Source organism: Diadema setosum, chromosome 8, assembly GCF_964275005.1.
Source record: "Diadema setosum chromosome 8, eeDiaSeto1, whole genome shotgun sequence".
Classification (NCBI taxonomy): Eukaryota; Metazoa; Echinodermata; class Echinoidea; order Diadematoida; family Diadematidae; genus Diadema; species Diadema setosum.
The window spans coordinates 14,297,891-14,316,858 of record NC_092692.1 but is presented as its reverse complement, the minus strand read 5'-3'; the positions used below and the strand labels follow the sequence as shown (position 1 = coordinate 14,316,858).

The following is an 18,968-nucleotide window of genomic DNA, read 5'->3' as shown; positions in this document are numbered from 1 at the left end:
GAGGAGCAAGCAGCTCAGCTCTGCCGGGAAACCTGCTTATGTCCTTTGAGGGGGGCTCTGGCTCATAAGTATAGACAGCCTGGTATAAATTGATATTCCTCTGCCTCATAGCCTCATGAGCATGGCGCGGCAGCGGCCAGGGTGCTCATTAATTTTAGGCTTTTGCCCTCACAGGGCCAGGGCGAGCTGCTCATGAGGTCTCCTGATGCCCTGTGCACTTCTCGTCCATCTCACATGTGACATATATAAAGTCTATAAATTGTCGCAAGTTTTCATGCACAGTGATTTTTTGTTCCACGCACATGTTTACTCTTCACAATGCAATGTCAATAACAAGAAAAAAAATTCTGTCTGCGCTTTTTAAGAAAAATCAGGTTTTAATCAACCGATGTGCAGTGACCTGCTGAAACATGGGCACGAGCGGGTTTGGTCAAAGCAGGGCTGCCACACTTGGTCACTTATCTTGCTGATTCGACACAAAAGATAATGGAAAAAGGTACACCATTTACCTTGGTAGCATGAATTGGTATGACGACGAAATCATGTTTTTTTCCTCTGCTTACGGAATGAACCACTGCCACGGATGGTATGTGGCTAGTGTGAAAGATGGGATTGTGCTAGGGGCCACCCAAAGTTATGCTCAATTACCATGAAAATAAATCAAACTACATTTTTTTATTATCAAACATTCAAAAAGAAAAAGTGTCTTCACATATTTCTTTTTTCTGCCAAGTTTCTCCCCAGATCAGCTGACAAGCAAGAGAACACAACAACAGAGATTCACATTTATGCAATTCTGTTAACATATTGGCTGACAAACAAACAAACAAACAAAGGTCTTCTGATCACAGTACACAAGACGTGTCCAGATTTAAAAAAAAAAAAAAAAAAAACAGGCAGGGAAGTAGGCCTACCATACAGAAGAATAGATACTTTTGGAACAATTCTGTTGGAATTATGCACAAAAAAAAACAAAGCGTAAAAAGTATGCCAGAAAGCACAATTATGCCAAGTCTGTCAACGTTGATTCAGCCACGGCCCACATACCGTATCTCAATTAGTAGTACAGCTGTAAAAATCTGCTTTTGAAGTGATGTGACTGCATTATGGAAAAAAGGATATCAATCCACCCTTGTCATAACTTGCTGTGGAATACAGAGCCAAGTATCTGGCAAACCATGCTTACAAAATTATTGATGTGCACACGAGCACCAGATAATGCTGTGTAGGCAAGGACTAGTACTGTATACGCTGTTATTTTCGCATACAGATATTTTCGCAAATGAGGGGATCACAGACATTTTCCCAAGATGTTGTTTTTGTGAATTGATGCGGAGATCTTCATAAGTGCACTATTACCTTAGCGGCCAATGTGTGATTCGCGAAATTCGCGAAAATTAAACCCTCGCGAAAATAACAGCTTATACAGTAATACTAAACAGCCATATGCAGTGTGGCCAGCTAGCAGATGTTGATATGAGTCCATCATTTAATGTGCCCAAGCACAAAACAAGTGGCTTGGTGCAATGGTGCAATATACTGTAGTTGGGAAAAACTTCCTGTATGTCCCCCTCCCCCCCCCCCCCACTAATTTTGTCATAGTACCTTTCTTCACTATCCTTCCCTTTCATTTAATAGCCTACTCAGCCACACAGATGACCAAACGCACACACTCACACACCCATGTGGCCAGTATTGTATTTCATTAAAAAATTTAACCACTCGCAAAATTGTCGGTGAATCCCGATTTGCGAAAGATTTGACTCGCTAAATATATGACGCATGTATAGTACACAGGTTTTGTATGTGTTCCTCTTTTAGTGTTCAGAAGACTTTGCTTGACTGAGACTGCTGGCAGAAGACCTCGTCAAGAATGGAGAGTCCAGGAGACAACACCATGGTGGTTCGGATGATGGGAGAGTTTGAGAGCTTCATCGCCAAAGATATCGGTAAGACTAAGAGCCAAGTTTGTGATAAGGTCGAGGAGTAACCCTGTGAGTGTAATGTTTTAGGTTTGCATACAACCTGTTGAAAAATAGAAAGGGAAAAAAATGCATATCTTCACAGAAATGGGGTATGAATTGCAAGCTTGAGAATTACCACAAACGCATGGTCAGTTGAATGGCTATTTGATAGAATTCAATGATTAGACCTTTATCCAGTTAAGAACAACTGCTGCAATTGTGTGTGTACATGTAGTACATTGCAAGTGAATTTATACCAGTGTTTTATCATTCACAGTCAGAAGTACTGTTTAATGCAATAATCTTTTGAAGTGAAGGACATTGGCAAAACCAGAAGAACCATCATAACAACATCATTGTATAAAGTATCTGTATGATTTTATTTACACACAACATAATCTGAAAACTAATGATGGGACTCACTGGCTCCTTTCCTTCATGCGCAGAGAAGAGGAAGCGGGACCAGCATACCCGCGAGAGACAAGGTGACCTCCTGTCGGCTCGGAGCCGCATCGCCAACCTGGAGATGGAGATGGAGATGATGAAGACCAGCAGCAAGCGGGCGAGGCTGGAGGCGGACAAGGGAGAGGAGAAACTGAAAAAGCAGCTACAGGTATGCCCTGTAAAGCCTAGTAGCATTGGGGGGGGGGGGGGGTATATACGGGTGGATTGAATCGATCTTCCTTTACTGACCACATGGGGTGCATTAGAAAACTACTGATAGCCCCTGTCAGCGAATATGTGTATGGAAGTGAAAGCTCATTGGTAATGGTCGACTCCTGTCGAGATTCTTCGGCTGTGTGTATGTGTGTACTTACAAAGGGATCAGTGATAAAGCTGTACACAGTTCAATATGGGGACTCTCAAATATTTCCAAGCCAGGCCAGCCTTCCCAGTCCATGGTATTGACCGATTCTGTGACGCGCTATGTGTATTTTTGGCATGGGCAGCGCCATTACGCGGTGTCTCAGCCGACCCCCCCTTCCCACTCCCCACCCCTCTCCCTAAATTAGCACGCGCGCAGAATGAAAAACTGATGCATGGTTGCTTTAGCCAATGGGCGTCTCGAACTGAGTGCGCGAATGCTTGCTTAGTGCGCGAACCTTTGTTGCAAGTGCGCGATAAACATGTTGCCCGTGGGGTGGGGGAGAGCAGGGGGGGGGGGTCGGCTGAGACACCGCAATTTGAGCTCATTGCTGCGCCCAGTGCCATAAAATGTCTGCTACCCTCAACGAACCCGAATCGGTCAATATCCATGCTACTGGGTCTTTTTAATAACAATGGATTTTATACTAGTTTCAAGTGTTTGGTGTTTGGACTGCTATTTCACTGAGGCTAGTACGTTGTAATCTGCATACAAGAGCTTGTATGGGGACAGCAAGTTCCTTAGAGCTTTTCCGTCATTTCTTTGTACACTGTATTATGAAAGTAATTTTTTCTTATAAAGTTTGTGTCGCGTGTCATACAGGGCTCGTACGCGTCATGGAATTTCTGGAAAGTCAGGGAATTTCAAAATACTTTTTCCAGAAGCAAAAAGTCAGGGAAAGTCAGGGAATCCATCTATTTCTTCTGGAAAGTCAGGGAAAATCATTTTTTCAAGATATTTGTTAAAATGATATTTGATTTCTCTTATCAACAAAGGAAGAATAGTTTGTCAAATTTGTGGTTTCTCGTATTAAGACCGTTTTCGTAACAAACTCCACGCAGATTGGTGTCTAATTGCGTCTCTCATGGGCATGTGCACGTGTACTTGTGTGTATGACAATCGACTGGCAGTGATGTAAGGTGCTGTGGTGCCTTTGTGTACACATATGTACATACGTGACATGAGCGCTGCTGATGATGTGATCGGCATTATTTTAAATTGCGTGCATGATCGAAGCGTCAGTCATCTAATACAGGGCTCGACACTAAGGGTGGGATTTCACGGAGCACGCGAACGATTTGCGAAGGACGCGAATGGCAAAATCCAGCATTCGTATTTTAGTCTGCAAAAGATCGCCAAACGAACGTGAGGGTTCGGAAGCGTCGTCAATTGTTCGCGAATGTCGTTTTTACTTCGGCGAGAATTTCAAAAAAGTTTGAAATTTTTTGCGAACCTTTTCCACACTCTTGGTCGTGATTTGCTCGTGAATTGTTCTCGAAAGTGTCTTTAAAGCCTCGTCATATGCGCAAGATCTTCGCAAGACACGCGCGATGTTCGCAAAATGTTCGTGAAACCCCAAACAGACTCCGAAACTTTGGAGAATGTCTCGCGTATGTTACGCGAAATCTGCGAAGTTTTTCCGATCATTTTACGACGTAATCGCAATCTGTTCGCATACCTTTTGAGATTATTCTCGCGAACGTTTAGCGCACGTTTGGGGGATGTATTACCTATACGTTTTCTACAAATAAAAGTCGTAGCATACATCTAAACATCAAACAACTATTAACAACTACAGTAACAAAAGAAATTAAAGACTAGCAAAGAGAAAGAAATGTTTGATATACAAAAAAATCGCAGAATACACTTAATATTAATCTAAAGTATGCAAAATTTTCTTTAAACTATACAGATTATGTGTTGGAGGAAATGCAAAAAAAAAAATCAAATGCTTTACTACTTGTAGTGGAGATAGGTCCTAGGGAAAAAAAAAATGTAGGCAAGCACAGGATAGAAAAATGAGAGAAAAAGAAAGGAGAAATAGAGGAAAGAAAAAAAATCAACTCAAGACAGCTTCCACCTCTCCTTGGGTTACATTTTATCCCATGATTATTGAAAATTTTTCGTTCGCATTTCCGTCTCCTGTTCTTCGTGAACGTAACATGCTGTACTTAAGCAATGATACACACGACATTCGCACAAACGTTGTGGAAACTTCGCACAAATTGCGCAAGAATAGTTTTCGGCTTCATTGTCGGAACGCATTCGGAGAAAAACTTTTCCGAATGTTGGATTTTGTCATTCGCGTCGTTCCAAATCGTTCGCGTGCTCCGTGAAATCCCACCCTAACGGTGGCCCGGTAGCCCGTGGCCATAAAAAACGCACGTCGGGCCACCAAAAAAAAAAAAAGAAGTTGGATGATTGCCTTTACTTTTGGAAATGGACAGCGGTAACAATCGGCTCCGTAAGATGCTAAAATAAATGTCAGATGTTTGCTTTTAATTTTGGAAATTAATAACGGTAATATTCGACTCGGTATGATACTTAAATAAACGTCAAATGTCTGCTTATACTTTTGGAAATGAATAACGGTAATATTCAGCTCCGTATGGGGAGCTAAAATTAATGTCAGATATTTGATTTTGCGTTCGGAAATGGATAAGGATAACATTCGGCTCCGGAAGATGCTGAAATAAATGTCGAATGTTTGCTTTGACGTTCGGAAATGAATACTAATAATATTCAACTCCGTACGATGATAAAATAAATGCCGAATGTTTGCTTTTGCGTTCGAAAGTAAATAGCACTAAAATTCAGCTCCGGAAGATGCTAAAGTAAATGTCGAATGATCCCTTTGACGTCCGGAAATGAATAACAATAATATTCAACTCCGTACGATGATTAAATAAATGTTGGATGTTTGCTTTTACTTTCAGAAGTAAATAGCAATAACATTCGGCTCCGGAAGATGCTAAAATAACTGTCAGATGATTGCTTTTACGTTCGGAAGTGAATAGCAGTAATATTCTGCTTCATACGATGATTTAATAAATGTCGGATATTTGGTATTATATTTCGAAATCAATAACAGTAATATTCAGCTGCGTTTGATGGTAAAGTAAATGTCTGATGTCTGCCTTGACGTTCAAAAATGAAAAACAGTAACATTCGGATCCGTACGATGCTGAAATAATTGTCAGATGATTCATTTCACTTTCGGAAGTGGACAGCAATAACATTCGGCTCCGTTCGATAATAGAATAAATGTCAGATATTTGCTTTCAAATTTGGAAATGAATAACGGTAATATTCTGCTCCGTACGACGCTAAAATAAATAACAGATTGTTGCTTTTACATTTGGAAATGATTAACGGTATCAATCGGCTCAGTTAGATGCTAGAATAAATAGCGGATGCTTGCTTTCACGTTCGGAAATGAATAAGGATAACATTCAGCTCCGTAAGATGCTAAAATGAATGTCAGTTGTTTGCTTTTAATTTTGGAAATTAATAACGGTAATATTCGACTTCGTATGATACTTAAATAAACGTCGGATGTCTGCTTATACTTTTGGAAATGAATAACGGTAATATTCAGCTCCGTATGGGGAGCTAAAATTAATGTCAGATATTTGATTTTGCGTTCGGAAATGGACAAGGATAACATTCGGCTCCGGAAGATGCTGAAATAAATGTCGAATGTTTGCTTTGACGTTCGGAAATGAATACTAATAATATTCAACTCCGTACGATGATAAAATAAATGCCGAATGTTTGCTTTTGCGTTCGAAAGTAAATAGCACTAAAATTCAGCTCCGGAAGATGCTAAAGTAAATGTCGAATGATCCCTTTGACTTTCGGAAACGAATAACAATAATATTCAACTCCGTACGATGATTATGTCTGATGTTTGCTTTTATAATGTTCGAATGTAAATAGCAATAACATTCAGCTCCGGAAGATGCAAAAATAAATGTCGGATATTTGCTTTGACGTTCGGAAATGAATTAAAATAATATTCAACTCCGTACGATGATAAAATAAATGCCGGATGTTCGCTTTCATGTTCGAAAGTAAATAGCAATAACATTCAGTTCCGGAAGATGCTAAAATAAATGTCGAATGATCCCTTTGACGTTCGGAAATGAATAACAATAATATTCAACTCCCTACGATGATTAAATAAATGTCGGATGTTTGCATTTACTTTCAAAAGTAAATAGCAATAACATTTGGCTCCGGATGATGCTAAAATAACTGTCAGATGATTGCTTTTACGTTCGGAAGTGAATAGCAGTAATATTCTGCTTCATACGATGCTATAATAAATGTCGGATATTTGCTGTTATATTTCGAAATTAATAACAGTAACTTTCATCTGCGTTTGATGGTAAAGTAAATGTCTGATGTCTGCCTTGACGTTCAAAAATGAAAAACAGTAACATTCGGCTCCGTACGATGCTAAAATAATTGTCAGATGATTCATTTCACTTTCGGAAGTGGGCAGCAATAACATTCGGCTCCATACGATAATAAAATAAATGTCGGATGTTTGCTTTTAAATTTGGAAATGAATAACGGTAATATCCTGCTCCGTACGATGCTAAAATAAATAACAGATTGTTGCTTTTACATTTGGAAATGATTAACGGTATCAATCGGCTCAGTTAGATGCTAGAATATATAGTGGATGCTTGCTTTCACGTTCGGAAATGAATAAGGATAACATTCAGCTCCGTAAGATGCTAAAATGAATGTCAGTTGTTTGCTTTTACTTTTGAAAATGATTAACGGTAACATTCGGCTCCGTAACGTGTTAAAATACTAGTAAATGTTAAATGATTGCTTTCACAATCAGAAATGAATAACGGTAACTTTCGGCTCTTTACAATGCCAAAACAAATGTCGGATGTTTACAAATGTCTGTAAATGCTCCCACTTTATCATTTTAAACGTAAGTTTTGACCACCTACATGTAAATAGGCATCAACTTTTATGATAACTCTATTCATTTATTTTAGACATGGGTACCTGTATCACGTCAGTAATACTTAATATTTATTTTTCTATGTTTAGTAAGACCGATTTAGTTTTTCTTATGTTTTTCTTGATTTTTTTGGGGGGCCACCAGATTTTACTTTCGGGCCACCAAAAAATAGAAATCAATGATTTCGGTGGCCGGATCAGGCCACCAAAAATAGAAGTTAGTGTGGCGCCCTGTCTAATAACACGAATGTATGATTACTTTTGGATTGAGATAGTGCTTTGATTTTGATATAGAATTTGAATTAAAGCATTTTACCACAGAATATTGACAACACAATCATTTCAATGTAAATAATAATCATCTTCCCTCTCCTTTATATACTTGAGGATGTTAGGGCTTAGATAATTGTGCGTACATTGATTATTGAACTTGATCAACTGCATTATCGATATCCAAGAAAAAAACTAAAATTGTGAAATTCTATGTACAAATTCAAAGGAGTGTTGTCCTCTTGTGATATCACGTATTCTGGCATAGTTCCGTCCAAAGAGGGCAACATACACAATTTTGCATAATTCTTGTTAACAGGTTATCAAAATTTGCTCAACATTTTACTGTTGGGTTTCTAAAATTGTTTTCTACTCACCTAATCCACGTTGTTGTTTGGGGAAAATTCCCCTTTAAGGTGCTTCCTTCAGAACAAAGCATAAGTGTGTATAACCGAATATACACACTTGTTTTGTGTTTTGCTTCCTAGTATTATAATGATGTATTTTGACACACTTTAGAATAAGATGTGTACATCGCGTAAAATAGTCATGGAAATTTACATTTTCTGCTCTGGAAAGTCATGGAAAGTCAGGGAATTTTGAAAATGTGGAAGCGTATGAACCCTGGTCATAGAAATATGCAACGCTGCACACTGGCACTTGTCCGACGGTCCCTGACCAGTAAAAATCACTGCTGTTATTGTTTGATATTTTGGTGAATTGGCAACTATGTTCAGAAGTTTATAAAATATGCTTTTGATGCAGAATATTTTGTGTTCTTATATCCCATTCAGACTTAATGCAGCTTTGCCTGTATTAACAACTGTGTCCTGCTAGCATGAAGAAACATTACTATCTTGTTTTGTGACATTACTTTACATTTTTTGTCTTGTGAAAGTAATGATATGTCACCATAAAATAGACTTGATGCAAACTGTCAGAGACACAGATCCCCCTTCAATTGGAATCTTACTCTCACTTGATGCCTGTGCAAACAGGAAAAGATGGACGCCATTGAGGAGCTTCAGCGCCAGCTTGAGTTCATCGTGAACCAGGAGAAGAGGATGAAGCGAGAGCTGGAAGAGGAGCGGAGTACCAAGGCAGTGATGCGGAGGCAGTATGACGAGCAGATACAGGAGCTCCGGGAGCAGAAACTCAAGTTGGAGACATTAATGCAGGATGTGAGTAGACTTTTCATCTCCAGATACGTAACTAGAGAGTCTTGCAAAGGGAGCAAAAGTGTTTCCCACTTCCCCTAAAAAAGACAAAAATCCTCTTCTTCAAGTTATAGCTTCAAGTTATGTCAAGAATTGCATATTATTGTTTTATTGGTCAATTAGGATTATTTCTGTTTCACAGTGAAAGTCCTTGGTCTCAAGAATTCAAATCGAAATAACACTAAGTTGATGCAAAAGTCTTTCAAGGAAAGAGTAGTTAAGGTTCGTTTCATGTGACAAATAATAAATGCATTGTGTAAGTGTGGTACTTAAGTGTTTTTATCTTCCAAGGATTTACGCTTTCTGCATGTAACCTTCAGGGACTTGAATGTGATCAACTTCCTGTGGCCATTAGAATTACTTTGCTATTCAGAAATTTCATCATTTTAATAGAGTTGCTAAAACAATAGAATATGAAATAAATCTAAATATTTGTGCTAATGACTTTATTTCCCTGTAAGCAGATTTAATTTCATAGCTTTCAATGTATTGAGTCAGATAGACTAATTCTATTGTGATATCTATTTCCTTGATATCATAATTTAGAATGAAATAGGTCTAAAAGCTTATACACACACAAAAAAAAAAGTTACAGTGTAGTTTGAAATTATCGCTTTCTATCTCTCTCTATCATACTCTGATTTGGACAGTTTGATTCTGCTGCAACGTTTCTAGTTATTTTAACGGTACACACATCTGTCTCTTTCCAATTCATGTATATATAGTTTCAAATCAGCAGTCGAAACAGCATCTCCAAGCTCACCAATGACATCAATAGGTAAGTGAACAAGATACACTTCGAAATCAGGGTTAAAACAAAATCATGTTTCAATGCTGAAGGTTTAGTAAATCTTTTGGTTCATTTTCCTCTGTTAAAAGCTTCAAAACTTGATTATCAGTTCATGTAGCTTCAAATCTTCATTTTAACGAGACTTGTGAAACATTTCCAGATTGTTCTGAGCTTGATGCTTTCCCCCTTTTTTTCCCCTCGAGATATTCCGTTGTCAAATGAAACCTGGCATAGTGTTGTGAAATGTATGTGAAGACATTTTCAGGAGTTGCTTGCAAAGTTCAGTCATGCAAGCTGCTTGTACTTTATCCCAGCAAACTATGGTGGGAAAAAAATCTTGGCTTGCAGATCAATGTTGAACTAGATGTGATAGGCTATGTTGTATTTAGATACCCCTCATCAGTACTTGAAACAAAAACAAAAATAAAGATAAAAATGAAAGATCTGCCAAGTCTCAATTTAGCTTTTTCCTCCCTGTCATGTAGGAAAGATTCAGAGATGAAGCTGTTGCGAGTGGACTTAGAGAATGCAGATGCCCAGCTCAGATATCACATGAAGTGAGTTTTATACCGAACACCCTTTCTTCTTTTTTTGTTAATTTCTTCCTGCATTATTTGTTCTCCTCCTCCTTAGGAAAGATGTAATGTAAAGTGTAAAACACTAGGGAAAACATGTTTGTGGACTCATTTTGTTTTTTAAAGCTGTAATTATTTTAGGGCTGCATTTCAGATCTGTCTCTGAGAAAGAGCACACCTGACGTTCTTCAGGTTGAATAAAAAAAAATATACTTACTCTCAAAAGAAATTGCTAAATAAATGTTCTAAAGCTAGTCACTAGTATTGTATAACTTGGTCATAATGTTGTTGTGTCTTGTTTCTCTTTGTACTTGAATTATATACAATGCACTACCATTTTCAATTTATGTTGCAATGATGTTAAAACTTCAGGTCCCAATATTATCATCTGTATATCTTTATATATTTTAGTTATTTGGTTACAATTATAACTAAATTTGGATAATACATAACAAAAAACTGCTGGTCCCAAGGACTTTGCTACGAGTTTCTTAAAGCAACAGCCTAAGAAGGAATATTCATCCCCAAAAGAAATTGCTGTACAAATGTACTTGCAACTGGTGAAATCAAATTAAGCAATCATTGTTTTAGCAAGATAAGGCACACACAAAGGCAATGACTTATAAAGCTACCTACTTCCATAACATGGGAACCTTAAAATAGCTGTCAAGGTTTAAAATGTGGCTGTGTGTTACTTGCACATAGTCATCATTTGCTTTGAAATGACTTCTATAACTTGTCTGAGCAGGTCATATAGCAGTCTTCATCAGTACAAGTTATGGGTTGGGTTTCCAAGACATTCTCAACATAGTCTTCTATCACCACAATCATGAAAATGACGTAAGGGATCATAGAGATTTCATCTGTTCTACTCTATCCTTACCAATTAATTAATGCCATTGATGATTTTGATATGGTCTTTCCTTCAAGGAGAGGCATTGATGCTACCAGTCAGCGCAGGGCAGTGGAGGAATACAAGTCAGAGTTAGTGTCAGCGCAGTATAAAATAAAGGTAGGATAGACATTACTATCACCTCACCGCACAGAAATATTGACTGCTGTAAGAGGTATTCTTACCATATTATGAGGATGGATATTAGAAAATTAGAAATGAGAATCCCTTGGGAATGATTGACGAATTACCCTATTACATCGACATAAATAAGCACTGAATTTATCAGTGTTTTTCAGTAGTAGCCATGATAAAAGATTTCATGAACATACATACTCGAGCAGGATTCGAACCTACGACCTCCTGATCCCCAGACAGGCGTCATCTCCTCTAGACCACCAAGCTCCTGCCCGACAGCAAGTGTTGGTTTTAATCCTTGTAGCATACAGGGGGTACTGCGTAATTATTCAAATTCATGAAATTCTTCCATTGAGATGTTTTCATTGCAATTAATTGACAATAAATATGTCGATCAATGAATGAGTTGCAATGAAAACACCTTGATGGAAGACTTTCATGAATTTGAAGAATCCCTTGTCGGTAGAAAAGATGGTGATTATCCAGCTTAGAAATTATTCACAAGGCATTTGTGTTATGGGAGGCAATATTCTTACATGTTGTTAATTCCACAATTACCAGCCGATTTGCTAAGGTCACAGAAATATAAACATCATAAAGTGTACCATATTGTTCCCAGCAGTCAAACTCTTATTCATGAACTAGTACATCCTATTCTTGCTCAATGTAGACTGCATACAAACGGCTTCACTTCATGGCACCTGTCACTGTTGGCTGAACGTTGTTGTTGTCGTTGTTGTTGTTGTTGCTGTTGTTTATTTTCAAATCTCTTATTCTTGGAAGATGTTGGAGCAGCAGATACAGGATCAGGAGGACGGTGCAGTGGTTGCTAGGGCTGTCCAGGCCAACGCTCAGAAAGTCACCAAGTTGGAGCAGGAGATCTCCCGTCTCAATCACGAGAACGCTTTCTATAGGTACAGTTGTGTCAACAGTGTCTAATGGTACCTCATATTCTTGCGAATCTTGGGTCGCTCTTGCATGATAAAGAGCACCCTCCACCATTGACTGTGTTTCTATGAAAAGTGCTAATTGAGACTGAGAAAACAACTATATTGAAATGCCGCATTGATAGTGCGAGTTTGAAATTAACACCTATCAATACTGTGACTAATTTGTGACTCAATAAATTATCTGAATAAGTGAAATCAATATGCTTTTGTTTTGTGAGAAATGGTTTCAAAAATTAATAGAAAGATCAACTTGACGACTGGTTAATTGAAATTGAAAGTATAAGAATAACGGCTATAACATGTTTTTATTTAGTGTTCATTAGCATTGTGCTGCCATTCCTATCTAGACTGCGATGTAGGAGGAGTTTCAAATGTATGGAAAATATATTGGTTGGGCTATTTCCTTTGTTCCCTGTTTAATCTGAAATTAAAAAAAAAAAAAAATAATAATAATTGTGGGGACAGATAGTTTCTTTGCTTCAGTCTGAACTTCACATATCCACCACAAAAATAGTAAATGATTCATATATCAACTGAGTGTCATCCTGTTGAGTTTTAGTTCTTAAGGTTCACCAAGACATTTTACACCATTTTACCTTTGTAGCGCTCTCATGTATTCTGTGCTGTCGTTGCTATTTTCTGCAAGTATTGTTAACAAGAGTGGCATGCTGCCTTCTTGCAGGGAGACTGTGGAGAACAATGCCCTTCTGAAGGAGAAGGTGACGGGGCTGGAGGCCAAGCTGGCCAGAGCCTCAGAGAGGTGCACAGAGTTTGCCCGTCTACAGGTGGAGAATGAGGACCTGAAGGGGCGGCTCCACCGATGGGAGACCATCAGCGGGGACCAACCCAGCAGACCCAAGTAGGCATCTCCCCATTCACCTATTTCCATGGCAACAGGGTATCATCACTGTGGCATCAGAAATTTGGCATCACATTCTGACATAATTCATACTATCATGGAAAAATTGGGGATTCACCTCAAATAAGCAGATACAAGAAAATCTTGTCAGTGCTTGTCAAGCTTGATGTATGTAAGCTCCTTCCTAGGAAGTCTGTTCAGTGCTAGGATTGTGTGTACATGTGTGATTATGTTAACCCGTTGAGGACGAGTCCCGAGTATACTCGGGCAGGTGTTTATGGGAAATGCGTGTTGTAGCAAAATCGCAACAGGTTAAGAAATGGAAAATGTACTGATTCAAAATTTCATTGGGCAATTAGCATTCAGCGACATCAACTCATATACATGTATCATAGCTTGTTCTTTCAGTGCTTTTGTTTCATCGTAACTTTGCCAATAGCTATGAAGAGTTTGTGTGCAGCTATTGTGAAAATGCAGCATAAATGATTGGTAGCAAATGCATTCCTCTTCAATATATGATAGCGTCTGTCATTATGTGCATGCAGCCAGCATACCTACCTACATTTTGTGTGCAAACAGTTAACACACACAAGGATTTTGTGGAAATGTTTGATCATCAGATCACTTATCACCTTTTTCAAGAGAAAAGTTTGAGTGATTTCCCATGTACCTTGGAGATGAAACACAGGGCATTTGTTTATTGGGGAGCATTTCTTTTCTTTTCTTTTTATTGTGTGTGTGTTGTTTATTTTGCAAATATCAGTTTAGTTGCAGCATTTGCTACTAAAAACAGAAACACTGCGAAATATACTGTGTATGCAATATGTGTTTATCATGTTTTCGTTGCAGGTCGCCTTCAGAAATGGTGCAGCAAATAACGGATCTCCAGAGGGGGCAAGTGAGTCTGTTGGAGCAGCAAGGACAGTATATGGCAAGGTGTGTTGGCACTCTTCCCTTCTCCCTGTGCTGAGCTTTCAACTGATAGATGTTTATCATATTTAGTACGCTTTTCTTCATCCAAATATAAGAAAATATTCTGTTGATATGAAAAGTACATTTCTTAAATTTTGTCAGCATGCTTTGAATGCGCCATTTTCACCAGTCACTTCTCATTTACTGAAAGATTAATACAAAATGTTATGGGTCACATTCATTTCAAGCTGCCTGTGTAGAAATATAGAACAAATTGTCAAACAATATGAAGAATGTGGATTCGTTACTAAGAAGTTTTTCTTTATAAGAAGACTTTTGCCACATTAGATGAGAACTCATTGTAAATCTGTACCCACACACTCTCATGCTATTCGTGAGTGCATGGATACCCTAGTGATATGCACTGTATAAAGTTGGTTGTATGATTATCATCATGATTATTTTACATGTTTTACCCATCAAGTCCAAGAAACCCGATTTCTGTGGTTTGGTGCTTCATCTATTTATTATCATTATATTTTTTGCTATTCATAAAAGAAAATTAGTATTGTCCAAGATGCTGGTGACCGTTCCTCACATCCCCACAGCCATGGGTGCCTTGTGATTTTATGTCACCAGAGATTAAACCCTTCCCTCCCAGTACCCCAACCCCCTCCTCAACCTGCTGACTGTCCTCCCCCCTTGGGGCTGACGAGAGGCAGGAGGGTGGGGAAGGGGGATAGGATGGAGAAGATGTACATCTTCACTCAGATTCACCCTATGGGCTGGTGCCCAACTTTGTGTGCAATCTGATTTGTGCATGTGCAGACATTAGTTACTTTGTGGTAACCGATGTTATCAATCAATACAATATATGGTTTTTTTGTGTTTGGTGCCTGCCACTTGTACATCATTTCTTATTATTCAATTGTCTTTATGTGTTTCCTTTTCTCTTTGTTTCTTTCGTTTTTTATATGGAATCACAAGGCCTACACAGTCCATGAATTCAGAGCTGCATTTGTTTTTACTCTGCTGTCATTGTGTATCAAACCATACAAAGTTCTAGATTCACACTAAGCTACCTTGAACATGTGGAATTTAATTGTATTCGTGATCAATTCACTCGCAGTATTGAAAACCAGAGCTTAGGTATGGCATTAGCAGTATTGTTGATGTTGCCAACTTGAGTAATATAGACACAGGAGTTGGTACTTCTTTGCAGAATGTCTCAAATAGGTGTATATATTCATATATATATATGGGCAAGTCCAAGATATCGCGCACCTTACGTATGGGACATTCAGAGATTTCAAACCTCTGAAAAGTAATGAAGGAGCACTTGGATTTTATTGTTTATCATCAGGAGGACTGGTATCCCTGAGAAGAATATTGTGTTTAAGTTTGATGTCATTTGACCTTGGGTTAATGGTTTTATTAAGAAAAATATGCCAACTTACGTATGGGACCAGAGAAAAACTGGATTTTTCAAAATAAAGTTTGAACTGAAAATTCTCTGAAAGTACCTTACTGATCAAGTTCTGTTTGGAAGTGAAGAAAGGTACAATACTGAAGTATCTTCCAGCAAAGTTTCACTGCAAAAGAATAAAGCATATTTTCATGAAGTTGGTTTAATTAACGAAAGTACACCTTACGTATGGGACATGGCTCAACTTACGTATGGGACATTTGTCTTTAGTGCACAAATGCATTCATGGGAATGACTTTAAATTTCCCCATAGTGTCATATTCAGTTCCACAAATCATGCTACAACATGTAACAAAGGAAATAGACTTCTAAGTGGGTACTTTCCTGGTTCAGGTACCTAGCAAAAGCTAAAATAAAACAAATAAAAGTAATTACCAATTTACAATTAAATGTCTTAGTTTGGATTCCGTCATGCATTAACACTGTCCTCATGATGTCTGCACATACAGATATAGTGTACTGACACTCTATTTCTAGCCCATTTGTAATTACTCTAGTCAATATTTTTTCATCAAATGAAAAAAAAAAAATGAGCGAATTCTAGCTTGTGACCTTGATATAGCATACATGTACATGTACAATAACTAATTTGTAGTCTTGATAATTTCAACTTTAGAATCAAATGTCATGTACAGTGTAATTTGCAAATACAGTTTGAAGTGGGTACTTTCAGTAGCTCTAGGCTTACCTTGCAAGTTGTCTGAGTTTTTATAAAGCTTTTATAATTGTTTGAAATGCAGCACAAAACACAACAACAACAAGAGTACTTCATTTTGCTCTGTAATCATCATGTTTTGCCATGTGAATTTTAGCTGAACTGCAAAATCAATCAAATTTTAATGAAAGTTTTAGATTTCAAGGAGATAGAAGAATGTATGTACCAATGCTGTTTTTTTTTTTTTTCAAATTGCTTGGCTTCGTGTCTATGAAACCAAAGACGACAAAATTTGTGTTACTTTGTACATACATACATGCTTGTGTAGCGATACAGGAAAGATTATCATTTGCACATTCAAATCTAGATTTGAAACACTTAAGTTACTCACTGATCTGCAAATTACAATTTTGAATAAATTCTAATAACCTCATTTGATCATACACTACCAGATTGCAATGTATGTTGATAATTGTGTAGATGTGGGGTACAAAGTAAGTATGAGTTGATGAAGGTGTCTCAGAGCACATCTGTCTCTTCAAACACAAAATAGAAAAGAATATTGAATTCCCTATTTGTTTGTGTAATTTGTGTTTTTAGCACTCCAACCACAGAACCAGTATTGATATTGTGGTTTATAGCAAATGTAAACTATAGTCTTCATTTTACAGGATTTTCAGAAATCATGTTCATGACCTTGATGTTAAAGTCATGACATATTCTGAGGGTGAGCAGTTGAAATATTAACAATCATATCAAAATAAAAAGTATTTTCATAGGGTTTTTCCTTTGCTATCAACTCTAGTAATGACAAAGTTACCTGCTCACACCTTAAGTGATTTTTCTTTTCAGTAAGACCTATAATGTTGTCATTGATGAGCGCCATAAGCACAATTGTTTTGATTTCGCTTTTGAGGCTGTACAACCTGTGGTACATGCTGAACAGTGTACTGCACCTAAAATGACACTCAGAGAATCCCATTCTTGGACAAAGTCATTTTGTAGAGAGGTAAAGTTGAAAATGATAACTGAATTAAGAAAATGTCCAATATCAAAATGTTAACGGGGAATGTTAATTTAAGACCAGCTGCACAGCCTGTAATGAAAATAAGAAAATACAAGTATAAATGAATATTCTTTATTTTCCTTTCTTAATCATAGAATGACTCAATAATGCTGTTCTTACACTCTCCCTGAGGTCAACTGAGTAGGAGAGGCAGATATATAGACATTTCCTTCAGAGTAGGTGCAAAGATAACCATTAACCAAACAAATGTAAGGACATATAGCATTCATGTCAAAAGGCGGTTTTCCCATTCACTTTGCATGTAATGTCCCATACGTAAGGCATTTGTCCCATACGTAAGCAAACTTTAATTAGTTATAAGATGAAGGACTAATTAAATTTCCTCATTTAGTTTTGCTAATCTGGAGTTGACATGAATAAATTAGAACTTCCTAAAGTATGATTGGTCAATGTTACAAATCTTCAGAAAAAACTTAAAAAAACATACTCAAATCCTTACGTATGGGACACTATGTTCTGGGAAAGTGCATAATTTGCATAATTAATGTGCTGACCTTGTCTTACCAATTGCAGATTATACTAACTCATACAGGGGTCATGTCCATAAAGGAACTAGGTCAAGGACAAATTCAACTGATTTTAGATGAATATTTATAATTTGTCCCATACGTAAGGTTTGTTTTTGATTTATGCAAATCAAGGCCATATTTCTTGCATAAATTTGCATAATTCAATATTTTCTTTGCTGGAAATATATGATTTAACTCTTTGGCTACAACATGATATCAATAACTTTTTGATAAAATCAAGATGAATTTTGAGCATCTGAGGGGACATTATCTTGGACTTGCCCATATATATATACTACATACCATGACATTCATGCATATTTGCAAAATGCCTTTTTAAAAAATATTTTGCCTTTCACTCCTCTTGCCCCTAGTGCCCATGCTAATGAAGAGGCATACAAGGCTACAAGTGAGAAGCTAGTCTCCATCAACCAGGAGCTTCTGAAGGAGAAGGAGCATAACAAGCAGCAAGATGATTTGGTCAAAAGACTGCAAAGGAGACTACTCATGCTGACTAAGGTATGATATATTGTGTATTAATGAGCGCTGTACTGCTTTGTAGAGCTTTAGCAAGGAATAGCCATATCTTCTGCGTTCAAAGAAGCAAATGGTGAAATGATGCATCACGCGTTACCCTGGGGTACCGTAGTACCTCGAGTAACCGCGTTGTGTAGCGCCACCTCACGTCCACTCGAGGACAGCCAGAGAAAAATGCATACACTGTGCGTGCGTGTACATAGTCATTCCCATGACACTGCATGTTATACTATGCGTGCATGGAAGCTGCGATACCACTAGCGTGTGCTTTAGTGCAGTGCAGTGCAGTGGCTAGTGTGCACTAGCTCCAGCACCAAAATAATTTCCTCTTTTTGGCACCCGGGGTACAACCTTTTTAAAAAATAAATAATTCAACAAAATGGCTGATTTTTGTTTGGTACCCCGGGATACCATTTATGTCATCAAATGGAGCCTGAATATGATGATGATGATGATGATGATGATGATGATGATGTTGTTGTTGTTGTTGTTGTT

General features: G+C 37.8%; 1 protein-coding gene across 1 annotated transcript in view; it reads left to right on the top strand.

Moving 5' to 3' along the window:
- Positions 1-1,819: 1,819 nt before the first annotated feature.
- The window catches only part of LOC140231407 (mitotic spindle assembly checkpoint protein MAD1-like), a 28,518-nt gene continuing 11,369 nt past the window's right edge, over positions 1,820-18,968 (top strand). The window contains exons 1-10 of the mRNA XM_072311533.1: positions 1,820-1,949; positions 2,411-2,577; positions 8,865-9,047; positions 9,809-9,861; positions 10,359-10,430; positions 11,379-11,460; positions 12,262-12,392; positions 13,111-13,287; positions 14,137-14,223; positions 18,311-18,455. Coding sequence (XP_072167634.1) covers positions 1,874-1,949; positions 2,411-2,577; positions 8,865-9,047; positions 9,809-9,861; positions 10,359-10,430; positions 11,379-11,460; positions 12,262-12,392; positions 13,111-13,287; positions 14,137-14,223; positions 18,311-18,455 — 1,173 coding nt within the window. The 5' untranslated portion in view covers positions 1,820-1,873. The remainder of the gene's footprint in view (positions 1,950-2,410; positions 2,578-8,864; positions 9,048-9,808; positions 9,862-10,358; positions 10,431-11,378; positions 11,461-12,261; positions 12,393-13,110; positions 13,288-14,136; positions 14,224-18,310; positions 18,456-18,968) is intronic.